General features: G+C 43.0%; 1 protein-coding gene across 3 annotated transcripts in view; it reads right to left on the reverse strand.

The window, feature by feature from the left end:
• CDK8 (cyclin dependent kinase 8) overlaps nt 1-14,670 on the reverse strand; it is an 87,396-nt gene extending 72,726 nt beyond the window's left edge. The window contains exon 1 of one of the 3 annotated variants that reach the window (XM_075050697.1): nt 14,360-14,670. In XM_075050697.1, the coding sequence (XP_074906798.1) occupies nt 14,360-14,487 (128 nt within the window). In that variant the 5' untranslated portion in view covers nt 14,488-14,670. The remainder of the gene's footprint in view (nt 1-14,359) is intronic. The other 2 variants (XM_075050696.1, XM_075050698.1) reach the window with 2 other exon arrangements.
• Between the last annotated feature and the right edge of the window lie 3,787 nt (nt 14,671-18,457).

Consider the following 18,457-nt stretch of genomic DNA (forward strand, 5'->3'; position numbering starts at 1 on the left):
TTCAGAAACTAGAAGTTGTATAAAGACAGCACAGCATTTCAAAGCATCTGTTCTGAAATGCAAACAACAAACAGGGTTAAAGCACTGGTCTAAACTTCAGAAAACCATGATTTCATTGGGTAACTTCTATTTTTGGTACATTTTTCTTCAGTAGTCAAATCTGTGAAATTATTTGGTTTAAATGGAGGAAACAGCATATTTGCTGCTTTGAAAAAAACTTTTATGATGAGAAGCTTTTCAAGTCACAAATTTGCCTAACAGTGACAAACATACTACTGTAGGAGCTACAGGTTCATAGATTATATTTTCTTATTTAATAGCCCTTAACGGATTTATCTTTCATAAATGTATGCAGTCGCTGAACAACTGTTTCCTATCTTCTCAATGACACTCAGGATTTCAGAGACTCTCCCTGTCCCTCACTCTCACAGAAGAGTCCTTGTCTATGGGAATGACTTAAATTTTCATAGACACTGCTCCACATTTCTGAGTGTCCTTGTTGGCCCTCCTTAGGTTTATTATACCCTGCGTGGGATGAAGGGATTAGAAATGCCTACAATACTGAAAATAGGATTTAAAGCAACAATGACACCATGTTTTGTGCTCCACTCCATTGGTAGTTAAGTCCTGTGATTCTCCCCGCTTTTTAGCAATTACTTGCACTGAGCTGGCACTTTCACAAAACTGTCCTTTTGAACTCCAAAATCTTTTTCTTAAATAATAAATTCAGAGACTACCGTTGTGTATGTAAAGAAAGGCCCATTTTCTTATACGTATCACTTCACATCAATGAGTATGATCTATTATTAGAGAACTTACTGATATTGAGGGCCAAGCCTGCACAATCAGTCCTTGCCTTCACCATCCCAAGTAGCACTCACTCATCAGCAAAGCTGTTGCCCAACTATTTAAGACAAGTGATTTCCAAACAAAACTTCTGAACAGCACATATTCCCGAGAGATACCAGTAATGACCTCTCACCGTTACTTCACATCTCTAACTAGCTTCTCTATCCAGAGAAGGACCATCTTTAAGTTCACTTTAAGTCTTTGATAGGGGACTTGACAGAACGCCTTTGAACACCTAGATAGATTCCATCAACTACGTTGCCTTAACCTGTATGCTAACTCCGTCAAAAGATTTTAATAGACCTAAAAGGTGTTGAATGCGTTTTATAAGGCTGTTGTCTCCTCACCTCAGCACCTTGCATGTGTCCACTATCTCTGCTCTTGGTTCAGCTTACTAGTTAGTAGTTTCCACTCTTCCAAAAAGGCCTTTTAAAAACTGATCTCACCACTGTCCCTTTCCAGTCTTCCGTGACTGGGACAATTTAAAGCATCGGGTTATACTTTCTGGTTAGTAATTTGCTTACTTCATTCTTGAACTCCTTCAGATGCGCAAACACATCTCATCTTGATGACTGCTCTTCAGTTTGTTCAAATAGCCCCTTCCCCAAACACTGCACTTTGAGACAGATCCCCCAATGCATTCCTTCACCTCCAATTCTTCAAGTTTTTTCATAACGCACAGACAAAACAAAAGCTCTTCTCCTGCTGTCATTTCATCTTCTCTAAACAACTCCTTTTATAGGTCAGTGGTGCCCTGCTTCTACAGATAGCATTGTGCTACTGATAGATCAGAAAATAGGGAGAAAAAGGAAGATTAATTTCATGCCTTTCTCAAGTAGTTTCTCAAGGCAGGGGGAGCTTGTGTGTGTGTTTTTGAAGGCTTATATGGGTTATATGGGGGGGAGGTTGCCAGGTTGGCTCTCACACTACAGTTTTACATTTAGCCTATCACTTTCTATTTCTATATTAATTTTTCAAAGAACATAGCCTTACTCCCAAGGGCTTCCTTTATTTTACTATTTCACCATGTCACGTTTTTTCAACTGATGGTTTTACAGCGTGTCCTGAGTGACACATACTCACTGAGAGCCCACTGAAGCTTCAGAAATGGTTCCCAAGCAGCTTGCAACATTTCACCTTCTCGGCTCTCTTTTACCTTTAAGAAGCCATCTCCTGCCATCACCACCCTTCTCTTTTTTTCTTTTTCAACTGAAGTTGCAGTACGTCAAGCAGATTTCTTAACCTTGTATAGATTCAGCATCCCTCCAGGAGCAAAGAACAAACCATGTTTGCCATAGACAGCCCTCAGCAGTAACAGTTTGAATCTGCTCTTTCATCCTACTGTAGGCCAAGTCCCAAGTCAAAATTCCCTTGTGGTGGCTGTCCTGACTAGCTGCTTCAGTAAGTAGCTACTCACTGTCACAAAGTTTTGCCTCGGCATGCCTCCCTGACAGAGGACCCACCTAAATGAAATGCAGCTAACGAGCCATTCATTGCTGTATTTCCTGCTTTGTAGCCTCTCTGCTCTCACACCGCATAGGCAAACTAGTCAGGCAGATGGAAATGAAGTCCTAACGCTATTTTTCCCCCTTACGTGTGTCTGGAATTCTACCCATAGAGTTTTCCGTGTTGCAATAGCTACTCATTTTTTGAGTCTTTTGGTATCTGACACTCATCTTGCAGATTCATATAAGCTTCCAGTTGAGCTTCTACGAAGTTGAACTAACATAACAGTGAATGGCACTGTTCGCACATGTACTTGTGAGAGGTTGTTTTGTTCAAACCTGATTAAACAGGATTGACATTCACCCCAGAAGAAAAGAGAGAGTTTGAACGCCAAGCAGTTCAAGTACAAAAAGTTAGATAAGACTGAAATTACACTCGGGGACAAATGTGCCACCTTGCTGTCTTGAAGTGTACCCAGGTAGATCTTGCTCCAGTTGCTTTTGTTATGCTCCATACCTTGCATAGTAGCTCCGTGAGAACAACAGAGTTGATGAAATCTGACTTTCCAAGGCTTCATTGTGGGATTATCCAGTGTCTGAACTCAAACTGCAACTGAAAGTACACCTGTAGCTAGGGCTCCCCCTCACAGGGGAAGGTGATGCTGCTCCCAGAAAACATCTCGGCCAGAAATACAGGGTGGAATCGGGTTTGCTGCAATTCAGATCCTTTTGTATTCCAAGTTCTCAGTCGCACGTATTATTCACACAGACAATAATGAATTGAGCCTTCATTTTTAGTGCAACTCTCAAGTGTCCTTTATTCAAATGTCAACATCTTGTATGCAAGGTGTTACAAGCACACAGCACGGAGCTTTCACAGAAAAACAGGCAGATTGTTTCAGTGACCTTTAATTGTGTTCTTCCCTGTTCACAAAACGTGCATTTTTTCAAGACTAATTTTAATTTTGGATGTTTAGGCTATCATCTGTAGTTGAGAAAATCATTATGTTCTCTCGAACATTTTGTCCTTTAAAGAAAATATCTACAGCTTTAATCCTGGCTTATAGTTCTTTTCTTTCAAATTCTAAACTGACTGCACAATATGTTTTGCCGTACTACCACTTAACAGTCAAGGTAGTTAAGAGGCAGTTGAATAGAAAATGTTGCCTAAACAGCAGTATCTTTTTGTTCAAGTATTGCATATAATTTTACAAGGACTCTTTAGCATCCCAATCTTCATATGCTTAAATCAGTCTTTAACTAGGATATGCAAAACACAAGCAACAGGGCAACATCAGTAGAATTCTCTGTAAAAAAGCAGAATATTAAATTGTCTATCCAGTACCTTTCTTATATAAGCTACTAAGAACTTCATATGCTTCTATAGAAAATTCAATATATTTATTCAAATAGCTATTTCTCAAATGGGAAGCCTACAATACACAAAAGTTCGGAACTAGTTCACAAGTGGCCTTGTACCTAACGAAAAATTGTAGCTATGAATAAAGCTATGCTGTAATCCCAAATGTGCTATTATGGGGGCTTGACAAGGTCTCAGAAACCATTTGTTGAGCCTTGGAGGAGACAAGAGAGAACAGCAGGCTAGCCAGCCAGAACACAAAACCCTCCTGAATGGTTATCAGCCTGCACGTAGCAGGAACACGCAGCATTACTTGCCAAGCTTGCAAAGAAAAGATGGGGGGCAGCAGGGGGGAGAGGAGCATGAGAGTTAGAACATTGGAGGGATGAAGCCTGAAACTGAAACTTTATTCCCATCCATTCATGCACAATGGGCTTCTCTACTCTAAACCCAAGACTGTTTTACAGTGGAAGGATACCAGAAAGAAAGCAAGCCTTTTATTAGCAGCAAAGTTAAGTATCTTGATGCTCCTGCCTCAGCTTCATTACCTTACTTGAACAAACTTAGTCTGTATTGAACCTTAAAGAGCATTTCCAAGACTTAAATTAACAGACGAGGGTGAGCTGATCACCATTATCTACACAAAGACAGAATCCACAATCCTGAGTATTTTATAATATTACAAAACAAACTGCTGGCTTACTTTGTTAATACTTTAAACAAGCATAAAAGACACAGCCAATTATATATTGAATGAACATAATCTTCATAGGCTTACTCAGTTTCAAAATGAGAATTTTGAATGAGATCTGACATCCCTTTAGCATGGGCCCTTTTGTCATATTTCAAATGTTTAAGATCTGGCACTTCCTCTTCCTCCAAGACACGCCCAGAAAGCACATTTTTACCACAAATCATCTGAGCTGATCGAATCTAAGATTCTTCACAGCAGCAGACTGGCAGAAGACATGCAGATTATTACTTTTGCACAACATGTTGTTTACCTTATCCTAGGAGAGAGTCCTAGCTACAAGTATACTTCCAATCTGAATTTGCATTTAGACAGTGGATAATTCCACAATAAAGCAAAGAGCCTTGGGGAGGAGGAAAAAATAAATAAATCAGGTTTCATAAATGCCATTATTCACACAACTACTGTGCAAGCTACAAAAAGTTGCAACCAGAACTAGTGCAGCCTACGTGACTAAGACAGCGAGGCTGCAAGTCCGTCTTCAATTTTCCAGTATCTCAAAAGCAGCTAGTACCTCAGATCTCTTTACACAAGGACTCTGTACAGCCGCAGAATTCTTTGCGTTTTAACAGTTTCAGAAATACAGAGGTTATCAGTATGTGTAGCTAGAAAATTAATATTCTTTTTTTCTTCCTTATGGTTAAGACATTTCTGATGTTTTTGCAGAAATATTTGAAAGCTGTATTTTCCACAAAACAGTTATCACATGCAGAGATCACAAACAATATTGTTTAAAATCAGCAAAAAGGTTAAGGAATACATCTGGATACTCATGCACTACAGGTTATTCTTTCAGAATCTGCAAAGGCCAGCGAAGGTCCTGCAGAAGCAAGAAAGCTGTTAGAGCCTCATCACACTCACCCTTAAAAGCAAGTGAGACACCACCACCACCCTTTTTTTTCTTTGTTAAAAAAAAAAAAGTTTATCAGATATGAGGAAAGGCTTCCTCCAAATCTGCTTTCAACCTGTTCACTAAAGAACTGCTACTGCACTGCAAATCACCTGCACTGCATGTACTTACCATTTACTTGCTTATCTACCTCAACTTCTGTTCTCTTAGTCCTTTTCTTCAAATGTACACAATTAGATTAATCCTTTAATGCTACTATTTAATCCTGCTCTTGGACGTAAGGGGGTCCTTCCAGGCCAGGTCTAGGGTTTTTCTATAATTTCTATCAGGATTCTCAAAACTCAGTGCTGGAAACAAGACCTGCAAGATCTGTCCTCCTGGTCCAGGAGACCTCCAGGACCCAGTTTCCTGACTCACCTCTGCCTCCATCCCCATTCCTCCAGACAGAAACCCGATGCTACTCTACACCGAGTTCAGCCCCAGGAAAGTTCCGTCATTTTTCTGCCAGTCTCCAGATTGTTAAAGCAAAGAAGAATCCACTGCCACAGCCCACACCTCGTTTCGCCGTACAAACAGGTGCTTTCCCATGCAGACACTGCCCAAGCTCTGAGCTCCTGCACCCTGCAAAGCCTCCCAGCCACCTCCACCTCTTCTCTCGCCCTCTCCCGAAGAACAGGTTAGCTCCAGGTCCATCTCCTCTTCCTTAGCAATGCACAGCCCACAGCATCCACCACTTTTTTCAGCGCACCCAACAACTGCACGTATTCTGCACTGCTGTCCCAGAAGCGGACAGCGCAGTACGTTGTTTCCAGCATGCCACTAGATATCTTGGTATCTGTGGATAGCTCATGTTTTGTCTTTCATCTCCACCACTTACTTCTAGTGCATAATGTCACCCCCAAGTCCACTCTTTTGGGCACCACTGATGACTGCATGCAGCCTTCATGTGGGTGGACAAGGAAATGGAGCAGTCCCTTCAGCCCTAAATTTCCCTCTGAATTTTTCAGAAGTTTGTGGACATAAACAGCATACAAAACCCCACAGGAATCATTCTCCAAGGTGACTGAAAAATGCAACACAATAGTTCCTAGCATATTGCAGCAGCCTATCAAAAATGCTCTTGCTTACTGAAAAGTACATGCACAAGAGCCCATTTTTAGCACATACAAGAGGGGACAATTAAATCAAAACAAACACCAGTACCAACTCTTCCCTACAATTTGCTTTCAGTCTTCACATTCTGCAGTCATTCACATTTACCAGCCATTTCCATTTTATTCTTTTCATATTCAGTTACATATTATCTTAATGTGTGCAAAAACTAGGATGGCATTAGGTTTGACGCTGCAAATGAGGAGTTTTCTTACGCATGTAGGAGTTCAGAGGGAAAAGGACTATTTGGGAAACTTCAATTGTCTGTCTGTAACCAAAGCCACTTCTGTTTTAAAAATTTTAAATTTTTAAAATTTTTTACACTCTCCAAACAGAATACAGTACCAGATCACCCTCCAAACAGAATACAGCACCAGATCGTTCAGTTATTTATGACCCTGCCTCCACCCACTCCCGATCAGCATACTCTATATGAGCACCGCTGCAACAAATAACTATCACACTTCTGCTGCTTCCAAGGCTGCCACAAAAGGAAGCTAGAGAAGTCCACCTATCACTCACATTACAGACTCTTGTAGGAAAATTCAGATTAACATCACACTTTGAAATGAAATGATTATTGTCTGGAATTAAGAACCAGAGCCAAGCTTGACAGACAGGCTGTATGGCAAAAATATAGACATGGCAAACATTTTATTCCAAGACAAAAAAAAAAAACAAACCCAGCACATCAGGCAAATGAAGACTGAAGATAGCACTCATTTTGTCAGCACAGAACAAAGGAGAACCTGTGAAGCGCATGAGCTGTCTACTTTTGGGGCTGGAGCCCAGCATTCTGTTAAAAAAAAAAAAAGATACTGGTTGCCAATTGTTAGGAGCAATACTCATGATCCTGCTTTCCAGTTCTCACTAAACTAATTTTACATTTAAATCCAAATAAAAGAAAATGAAAGGAGACTGCACCCTTCTGCAGCTGGAGCTGGACCTACCAGTATTAACCACAGCAGAGGTGGGACGACACAGTCCACGCCAGCAGCCTGTGCGCTGCCTCACATGCTCGGTTCATCGAACCACAGCAGCCCAGTCTCCACCGCACATATTCACAACTCCACAACGATAAGGGTCCATAGTAGAAAGAAAGAGTCCTGTTCCCAAGAAAGCCATTGGGGGGGGGGGGGGGGGGGGGAAGTAGTATTTTGTTTAGAAGATGCTGGTACCCAGACATTTGCAATTGATGTCCTGCTACTTGTCTATAGAAAATTATTTTGGTGGAAGATGGAAGCATCTTGGTATTAACTGGCTATTCAGAATCATCTGCTTCTATCGCTATCTCAGGCACACCAATGAATGGCTTAAAGTCAGTAAATTCAATAAAGAGCGAGATTTTTATAACCATTTTGATACTCACAGTGGCACAACAATCACCTTTTAATGCCAAAATGGACACATCTGGGCTTTAACTTGGAGGTCTTGTGCTCCAACAGTATGCGGCAACAGCCACCATGGTGATATGCGCTTCACAACCTTGTCATACACAAATCCGAGCCACTGTACCTTCATTACGTTTCCACCGCAGTTTCCAAATTTCAGCATAACTAAAAGTCTGTTCTCAAGGAACAAGAGATTTTCCAGTTTCTGCTGCAGCAGTCTGCAAATTACAGCTCTTCCGAGTCCAATGGTAATGAAGGATACCTCCATTGTTTTGTGGTTGGTTGTTTGGGGTTTTTTTAGAGCTTCAAAAAGACTTTAAAACAGAAGAATCAAAGAATACCCACCCAAGAGCTAGAGTGAACATACTACCTCACCATCATTTGGCCGAAAGCAGCACTCTCTGATGACATGCACCTTCTCTGTTATCAGCACCCTCAAAAACTATCCCCTATTCCCTCATGAGAAGTCAAGCACAGCAGCACATGCCCCCTTTATTTACATATATTATTCTAATTTATAAATCCAGAATAAAAGCAGATACAGATCTTTGGTGTTCTGCAACACTATCCTCACACCCTCCTCTCTGCACTTGTCAAAGGCTTCAGGTAGAAATGAAACACTAACTCACCTTTGCTGCAGGCTATGAAAATAAATCAACACATCTGTGACAAGATAACAAAATATCACACCAAATAAAGTCCAAGGGCCACAGGAGGACTCACTCAACTGCATGACCTTAAAAACCTATAAAGCTTGGAGCCCCGTTACTGGGTGAAAAGGGAAGGAAGCAGATGGGAAGATAGTTATACAAGTGGTTTACCAGAAAAATTAAAGAGCACAAGACTTCATGCAATACAGCACGCATACCTCATTATGCAGATACAGTTTAATTAAGAACTTTCTAACTACTGTGGTAATGGATCCAAAAGAGACTCAGGGCATATTATTTAAGAAGATAATACCGCATATTACATACATAAACAAAGTCTGTGGCATTTAGAAATTCCACACTATTGTTGACAGGAGTCAGAAGCCAAAGGCTTGCATGCCGACTCTGCGGCTCTCACCAACTGCCTGTAATCTGCACCAACTGCTTCAGTTCAAAACAGTTACAATCAACACACAAGAACATTCAGAAAAAAAACAACCACCCTCATCTCTATTAAACTGAGAGAAGACAAGAATTGTTTGGAAGTTTATAGTGAAAACTAACAGCATGAGCTTCACGATACAGGTCCTGCAAAGGCTCAATACAGAACTAATCAAGAAGCTGTAAGTCCAGAGCTGTTGTTTCACTTCTTGCCAAGTAAAATTTCTCACTGGACTCATTGCCTCTTATTTGTGGCACTCCCAAACTCAATGTACCTCTCACTAAAAATCAGTTTGATATAGACATTGACAAAACAAGTGATCTATGATCTGATGTAACTCAATCAGTACACACCCGTGAACACAAACTGGAACTAATCTGGTATCAACCTTATGAAGGGCCAAGTGTTTCAAAAAAAAAAAAAAACCAAACCAAAAAACAAACACAAAACCAAACCAACCCAAAATTCCTGAAGTAAACAAACAGGGGCTCTTCTGCATGCTCTGCAGAGCTTGGCCTGACCTCTAACAGAGCAGCCTAACTTCTAGAGGAGAAGAGCATTCAACTTGTTGCAACAGTTAGTCAGAAGTGACTGGGTTTGATAACATTACAGAGCAGACACTAAGCTCTTGACTTATCTTTTTGCTTTGATAACAGGTTAAGCAGTTTATCTACATTGCATTAAAACATTTGCTTATTGTTCACCAAAAAAATTCCATGTCCCCCTCTTCAAATACTGTGAAACAAAAATAGCACCAGCATCTTACACATGACCCAAACCACTCATTATTTTATCTAACTTAAACACATTCTGCCTTCTCTGTTTTTCCAAGGGAAATACTCCCAATCTCTTCAGTTTCTCTTTGTATAAAAGTTTTTGAGAGAGAATCATCATCATTCTTGCAATATCCTTTAAACCAGTAAGTAAAAACTATCACATACCATATTAGAGATTAAGCAAACCAGTAGTTTACTGGACATTCACTAGTTTTCCACCATTCTGTTTCTTATTCAACTCACACAGACCCTCAAGGAAAAAAAGTGGATATAGATTTGATTGTTTGAAGCGTGCAAGGAAAAGTCCAACACATAAATGTATTTTCTTCATTTCAATTGTGTGTCAGAATGTCCAAATAAAAGAATCTGTCCCTCCACTTACAGCAATAGCTTCAACACAGAACTACAATAGCTGAAATAAAAAAAAAAAAAATCTCCAACTGCACTTGTGTTTGGGACCTACATCACTTCTCGCAATTCTTGAGAGTGACTAGGTGAGCACTAGCTTGCTTACTGTTGGGTCCCCACCAACAGAGTCTCACCACATAAGTCTCTTTCTGAGAGATTAAGAAAAGCTTCCAATAAAGCACCAGGGGATGTTACTATAGTTGGAGATCTTCAATTATATCATTTTTTGCTGTTGTAATTAAGAAGTTAGGCACTGCCTAACAGTGACATTCAATAGTTTCTTATTCTCATCCAAACCACATCCTATAAACAGGAAAAAATGAGTATTTGGAAACACTCCAAATTCCCACTGAAACAGACAGCCTTGCTCTGCAGAATAGGCTTCTCTCAGATTTCCGACTGTAGCTGTATCATAAAAACAGAAGGGAGAGGACAGCAAACAAAAAAAAAAAAACAGTGCAAGATCAATCCATTAAAACTGGGTACCACTTTGGCATTAGCACATGCTGCCGGCTCCAGGAGAGCGTGTCCCTGCTGGGCTGCACTAGCCGGGCGGCCAGGCTTGCACACGCAGCCCCTTGTGTCCTGCCACCTCAGTCTGCCCGTATCTGGCACTCCGTTCCTAATGAGCTTTGAAGGAGTCTGGTCCTGTCAATTACAAAAAAATTTTTAACAATCAAATCTGTATGTTAGTCCAACAAACTAAAAACCGCTGGCATATTTTCCAAGTCCAGCGTAAGTCAAATAGGTAGGTTTAATATCTGGCTTGAGCAACATTCCCAAGGGAGCACCCAAATAGCATGCAAAACAGCTTTTATGCAGGAAATAACTGACATTTTCTGGACAAAAAAAAAGTAAACTCTCCTACCACCACTAGAGACGAGCAACAGTTTCTTTATCTGAAGACTGATGCTCAACGTGCCATGCCTGCGCTCCCTTCCCAGTGTCTGCCATTAGAGTCAATTCCCTTCTTGTACACCTTTCTGCTATAAAAAGAAACCCTATCAAATCACATAGAGTTTGTCCTAAGCAGGTTTTAGAGCCCACTGCAGGCCCTGTGCTGATGAAATAGACAGCACCATTCAATAAAAAGCCAGGAAGATTCAACCACAGAGATCACAGACTCAAAAATAAGAGGGATTAAAACAAAAACTTGAGAACAGAATGCAATTTTGCTGCAGGCAATGCACCAGGTAGAGCTCAGCTGCGATGCATGACATTGTTACTCAGCTGATTTGATGTTTAGCTGGTCACGTTTGGCAGCGAATATGTAAGAAACCTCCGTGGAGCTGTACCTGGTGATCCTCTAAGACAGCCCAGTGGAGACCCCAAGCCTCACCTCTTGGCAAAGGGCACTGCAGGGCTGGACTGGCTTTTTTGTTGGAGCAGGGCATGAAATCCAGGTCACACCCTCAGCGGATAACTAAAGCACACAGTCCAGAACATCTCTTTCGCTCACTAGAAGGATTCTCACTCCATCAAGATTTCTGTAAGACCGTCCTCTAAAACATTCCTGTGTAGTTTTAATGGCATACAATTAACTTCCTACAATTAGGACACGCAGCTGCTATCTAGTTTTGAATTGCCATACTGCACCTCAGAGGCAGCTGTAAAAGCAATCAAAAAAAAAAAAAAAAAAGGTGTAGACTGCAGTCATACTAAAGACACTAGCTCCTACTCTTAAACTGGATTTTTATTACCAAGGGCTTTTGAACGTACATTTGCACAAACCGAATTATTAAAGTTTAGTTATTTTCTGTGTTTTTTCTATTCATTAGACATCCGTATGTAGATGTCATTAAAGAAAATTTGCCTCAGTATTTTTAACAAAACATTTGCAGTCCTGCAGCCCATTCTTCAAAGTACTCTTAAAATCACGATGCATATTAATAGACTTAAAAGATTTGTGCTATTTAAAATAAGAATTAGAAACGTGTAACAAAGTTTGCTTTAAACTTTAAAGTTCAAGAGAAAAAATTATGAAAATTAACTACAAGATAGCAAACAACTTCATATGTAAAGAAAGTCTGAGCTGTATAGATACTACAAACAACTCAAAAAGCAGATTATTCATCCATCAATATGTACCATTTGGGAAATACTGGAACAACATAAGAGTATTTTTTTCAATATTTGCATATAACAATATACAAACATTGAACTCTGTTTCATACACCCCCCACTGCAAGATATAATGTCCACCCATACATTACCATAGCTTCAGGAAAACGAAATGTTATTACACATTTGCTTTTACAATTTAATTGATTACTTTGGATAATGGGATGTAAAAGGAACCTTTGACTTCAAGCCTAATTCCATCCATATAATTTAAGATCACATTATATACAAGTATACTACAAGCTATAAAAGCATCTACAGATGTTTCTATTTTACATATTTAAGCCATTGTCAAAGGCCAATTAGACAGCATATTTAAAAGAGAAAGTTTTCAGAAATCTCGAAGGGAAATGGGAACTACTAGGGAAAGGTGGGACTAAATGAACAGTAAGGCAAAAAAAGGAAACAATATACGTTGCTCACTTTTTTTTGCAAACTCTAATCAAATACCTTATCTTGATTCCCCCCTCACCAAGAGGAGAGAGGATTTAAAATCATACACAGTCAAGAACCAAGGGGAAATTCTACTTTAAAGCCACCTTTGAGTAACTATCCATTTTTAAAGCACACAGTTCCATTTTTCTGAAATTTCTCGAAATGACACTATCACCAGCAGCTCTAAACACACTCTCCCAAACACCATCAAGCAGACTGATGATTTCACCAAAAGATGTTTGAATATATGCTTCACCAGTGTCACATGCTGAATTCCCTACATGCTGCTGCAGTCCAACATGCTGAACAGCTGCACAGAGCCTGGCACGAACCTTAGAAATGTAGTCATGTCTTTCAGTACCTCAATCTATTTTTCATATTGCAGGTGTCTCTACCGGTGCTGAAACCAGGGCTGGCCGTACTAGCAAAGTCAGTACGTGCATATAAGGAGACTTGAGGCAATAGCTTATCACACTCAGAACAGTTTATTCCCCTTCCCCTCCCTGAAAAAAAAAAGAATTCAAGCAAGGTAAGAATTCCTCCTATGAACAATTTGAAGGATCCAAATGCAAAATTTGAGAAGAAAAGTAGTTAGCTGACTCATACCAGCAAACAAAATTCATGCTGAAGTAACTGTGCCGCAATTAACATCAGTACATTTAAAACACAGGCAAGGGAAGGTGTGACCAGTCCCATTACAACCATTCCATAGGTAATGGCTAAAGCATTTCTAGAATTAAAGCTTATGTACACAGAAGCAGATCATGTTTCAGCCATGACCGACCACAGCCCGCTTTAAAAGTTTTTTATTTATCAAATGTAAAAACAACCCCAGACTTTTAAAATACACGTTATCTGAATGACAACATACAGAGCACCACGGTGAGGAGACTGCAAGAGAAAAGACTGGATATAATTCAAAATTTAGGACCTGTTACAAGAACAGCCCGTGCCTCTCCTGCTTGTTCTGCTCCCCACTTCCTATTGTTCTGCTGTTCAGCAAGTGATGCCATGTCATGGACGAAGGAAACCTAAATGACAGTTTGCTAGATCCTTCTTTAAAACACTTATGCAAAGAAATTCATTTACTCAGGTCTGCACCGAGAACCGGTGACACATAAAGCTCTGTTAAAGCATTCTAAATCCCCGAAAGGACCAGCAGACTTTGGTTCCTGAAGCAGCCAGCAAGAATACCCAAAATGGTGACTACAAGTAATAAATCAGACAAAAAAGCATTATCAAGGAAAAAGAATCGGACCCCGTTCCAGGCAGCTGACGGTCAGGCTGAACATCGGTAAGCGGCTACTCATTTGCTGACGACGAAAACCCGCTAACTTGAGCGTTTTCCTCAACTACACAATTTTTTCCCCCAAACCCGCTCGTACCGAAACGAATGCTCTGGCATCGCGCCGAGGGGACGGGGAACGCTCGGAGCGACCGGCGGGGACCCCGGCACCGTCCGGACGGCAAAACCCGGGGTTTAACCGGGCGGGCAGCAGGAGCCACGGCCCCGGGAGGGGTAGGGAGGGCAGGGGACGGAGAAACGGCGGCATTAACGGGGGTTGGGGGGGGGGGGGGGGGGACACGGGGCCGTGGGGCCGGGGCAGGCGGCGGGCCAGGAGGGTCCGGGGGCAGGAGGGGCGCGGACGGGGCCGGGAACGGGGAACCGGGGTGGGGGAGAGGCGGAGATCCCGCGTTGGGGTGCGGGGGAGCCCCGCTTCTCACTCACCCGTCCTTGCGCTTGGCTTTGTAGACGTGCCCGTAGGTGCCCCTGCCCACCTTGCAGCCCTCGTACTCGAAGAGGTCCTCCACCCGCTCGCGTTCCCCGGTCAGCTTCACCTTGAAGTCATAGTCCATCTTCAGCGCCCGCCGCGCCGCGCCGCCCCGAGACCGCCCCGACAGCCGCGCTCCCCGCCGCGCCCCGCCGCCACCGGGCAGCAGCAGCAGCAGCAAGAGGAGGAGGAGGAGGAGGAGGAGGAGGAGGAAGCCCCCGAGCCGCCCCGCGGACCATCCAGGGGCGGGCGGGCGGCGGCGGGGCTGCTCCCTTCCCTCCCGAGCCCCGTCCTCCGGCTGCTCCCTCCCCGCCCCGCCAGCTAGCGGCACAACAGCCGGTCTCCCCGGCGGAATACGGCGGCCGCGCTGCCGCAAAGGAAACGTCGCAAACCGCGGGCACCTCCCCGGCCACGGGCGCGGCGGGCAGCGCACCACGTGGAAGGCGGCGGGCTGCGACCTCCGCCAGAGCCCCGCCCCGACACCCGTCCCGGCATGCCTCGCGGGTGCGGCAGCACGCTGGGAGATGTAGTACGGGAGGGGAAGGAGGCGGGAGGGGGGCGGGGCGCGATGCATGCCGGGAGTTGTAGTCTTGCCCGCGCCAGGCACGCTGGGAGACGTAGTCTTCAGCCGGCGAGGTGGCGCGCTGCCTGCCGGGAGGTGTAGTCCCGGGACGGGGCGGGGAGCGGGCCGCGGCGGGGCTGGGGAGAGCAGCAGGCCGGGCTCGGCCCACGGCCGGGGGGGGACTGGCAGAGGCCGTGTGTGTGGTTATTTCCTGGAACTGGCTTCCTCGACTGGGCTGCCGGCACCAGGCGCAGCACAGGGCCCTCACCTGCGGGCTGGGCAGCTGGAGCTGGGGCACGGGGCCTGCGATCAGCCGTCGCCACAAGCAGCGGTTGTCGTCATGGTGGGGGTCGGTTACGGTGACTGTCAGGGTCCCCAGCTTGCTCCAGACTGGCGAGGGCAGAGGCCGTCGGTCCTTGCTGGCTCTACCTGCCAGACCGCCTGTTAACAGCGCTGGAATTAAGACAATTCCACGACTTTGGGCATAGACACGGACAGACACCACAGCGCTGACGAACCTTCTCTGCATGGCTGCAGAGACAAATCGGGATCACGGGGCCTGGTATTTAATGCAAAAGCCGTTACGTTTAGCAAGGCCCTTGTGTGTGACCAGTAACCGGGCGCTTTCCAATTCCTTTCTTGACTGACAGAGCCAGAGTTACTAAGCCAAGACAAAGCCAGCTGGTCATTTTATAGGATAGAGAGCTTGTAACTAAACTAAAGCTACACCAATCTTTCTAATTACAGCCTGGCTTTTGGCATTTTTCGTAATCATGCACCTACGCTTCACATTTCATCTCAAGACTGCAATGTGGGTAAGTAAGCGGGCACTCAGATCCCTAACTTAGGGAGAAAATATCATAGAATGTGGGGGCTCCTGAAAGAAGAAACATTCTCTGGAACCGTATGAAAGCACCTGCATTTTCATTTGCACATTAAGGTTAATTCCTGAAAATTGGGAGTAGGGGTGTGTCAGCCTCCTGAGCTGGTATCACCCAATCAGACTGATGTCAGATAACCACAGTTTGACCTTGCTATGGTATGTTGCTATGTAATTGTTAGAGATATTAGATAAAGCAATTAGGCGTGTGTTAGGAAAAATACGTCCAATTGGTAGAAGCGGCAAAACTAAGTTTTATTTGCCCAGCAACCCAACTAAATTATACAAAAATACTGCCTGGCAACTCACTAGGCCAATCAACCAGAAACAGCTCAGGGCAGCCCAGCAGCCCGTAAAGATCAAACAGTCTGGAAGATGCCGTCCACCTCATAAAATTCATCCACCTCAGCCCAGAGCAGGGCAGCACGACTCTGCCTTCGGGGACACCTGGCTTTGGGGACTTCCAGGGACGCCTGGGACCAAGCTTGCATGGTCAAACCCACTACGATCAGCACCTCCTGCCTGGCAACAGCCCTCAGTCCTGTCAGCAAGGAGGGGGGGAGTAGAAATAACCACTCTTCTGTAACTTTGTACTCTTCTTTCTATTATTAATCACTCTTTCATGGAGGCAATAAATACCCAAACTCCTTCACACAGATCCAATTATTGCATGGTAATTAATGGGCGAGTTTAGTCTGTCCTGACCTAAAACACTGCAGGGGGTGGGGGAAGAACAATGTCTGCTTAGAAAGAGAAGAGGACATGAATAAAAACAAGAATACAGTGTCCAGACTCATTTTTCTGAGGACCTGTGCTATGTTTTACATGTTTACATGAATGGCTTGGAAAGAATTCCGTACTTTGACTAACTCTGAGAAGTCAAAACCACAACAGAAGTCACTTTTCTTCTCTTTCAGACTTTGGTCCTTTTGTAACAATGTTTAGAAGTCTGCTTTTCTGCAAATGTTTCTTTCATTAGTTTCTCATAACATTTGGATTATATGACTTCCAGATCGAGTGTAGCTGTAAATATGCTGCTTCTTCACTCTGTTTTCACTTCAGGTATTTGTGTTGTGGGCAACATTCAGTTTTACGAGTTCAGATAGATGGTCCCCAAGTCATAAGAGATTTGAAACAGAAGGCACACCTTGATTCTTTGATGATAAAGAAATGAATATTGACACTTCAAGGTCAACTTTTAATTCTGTTTCATGGAAAGTTGCATGCTTTTTGTGCTTTATTTTAAAATTCTGTCACTGTATAATATAATTTCAAGAAAAAGTTTAATTTTGGCATCCATTTTTAAAAAGAAAGACACGACCAGGTCATGATCTGCTATTCTTGACTCTCATGTTCCCACAGTGGCCTTTTCAATTGATAGGATTTCTTATCTCTTACTGCTTGTTTTGTATTCCCTCCTTTCATGCTGTCTCAGAAATCAATTTAGAAATGCCTAACCCATCCTGCTGAATTTGGCTCTTTGGAGTTTTCCTCCTTCTCTTTTGTATTTATGGCTCGCTTTATCATATCCTTCTGTTCTGAGTTTGTGTAGTTTCTAACGTTTCGTGTACAGACACACTTTTGACTTTTTTTGTTTGAAATCACCACACCTGTGAAGAAAATCCGAGTTCTCCATAGGGAAGTGACTGTTACTGTGTTAGCACCAATAATGTGCAGAGGGTTGGAGACAGTTATCAAACGAGCCGTGTCCTGAGAGGAAAGTAGTCAAGGAGGGTTCACATCATTAAACATCTCTGAATGTAGGGAATTGTATTTCAGGTGAAAGCCCTAGATTGTCTGGGAACTGGCTGGGTTGCGGTATTAAGCAGACGCTGCCTGTTGAGTCACAGCAGCAGATAAAGCGGGTTCTGTACGCGAGCTGGAGCAGAAGTACTGAAAGCAAACTTGGCTTTGTTGCGTGTGTGTGTGCATGCTAATGGCCACAGCGTCTGTGCGAGAATCGGAGTTGTGAAGCAAAGCTTACAGCTGGGGAACGTACAACAGGCTACACGCTCTGTGTTTTGCAGTCTTCTTAAATAGAGGAAAAGACCCACAGAAAAATGTCTCTGATGTTTTTGCTTTCTCATCTTTGTATTTTATAAGTGGGTAACATACAACGCTCAATCACATCCGCATGCCATTAGAATGCCTGCTTGCTCCACTTCCTAATTTGCCAAATTTGAACATACTTTTGCTTTTCAGAGAATTTTTCATGTAAGAGTAGCTACCTGCTAAAAGTTTTCCATATCCCCAAAGGCACATTCTTCAGCACTGTGACTAAGGTGTTCCCAGCTTGGTATTGAGTGAAAAAGGGCCAGTCCTGCTAAGTGCTATACACTTTCCACTTTTGCTTAGACAAGTGAAAGCTGAAGGCAAGAGAATAATATGCGTTTTTTTTCTATTCTGTGTGTAAAGAAAAAAAATCATACTTGCACAGTTTGAGTATTTTCCAGAAACCTTGCAGTTGTTAATGTGCAGATGAGTTGGTTAGCTGAATACTGGCAGCATTTAAGAGTGCAGTTTACTTACAGCAGGTGAGTAAAGTGCTGGTTCTACAAAGAGTTTTGTATGTAAAGCAATGTGTTTTTTTTTTATTTTGCACTTAACTGTACT

This window comes from Buteo buteo, chromosome 18 (assembly GCF_964188355.1).
Source record: "Buteo buteo chromosome 18, bButBut1.hap1.1, whole genome shotgun sequence".
Classification (NCBI taxonomy): Eukaryota; Metazoa; Chordata; class Aves; order Accipitriformes; family Accipitridae; genus Buteo; species Buteo buteo.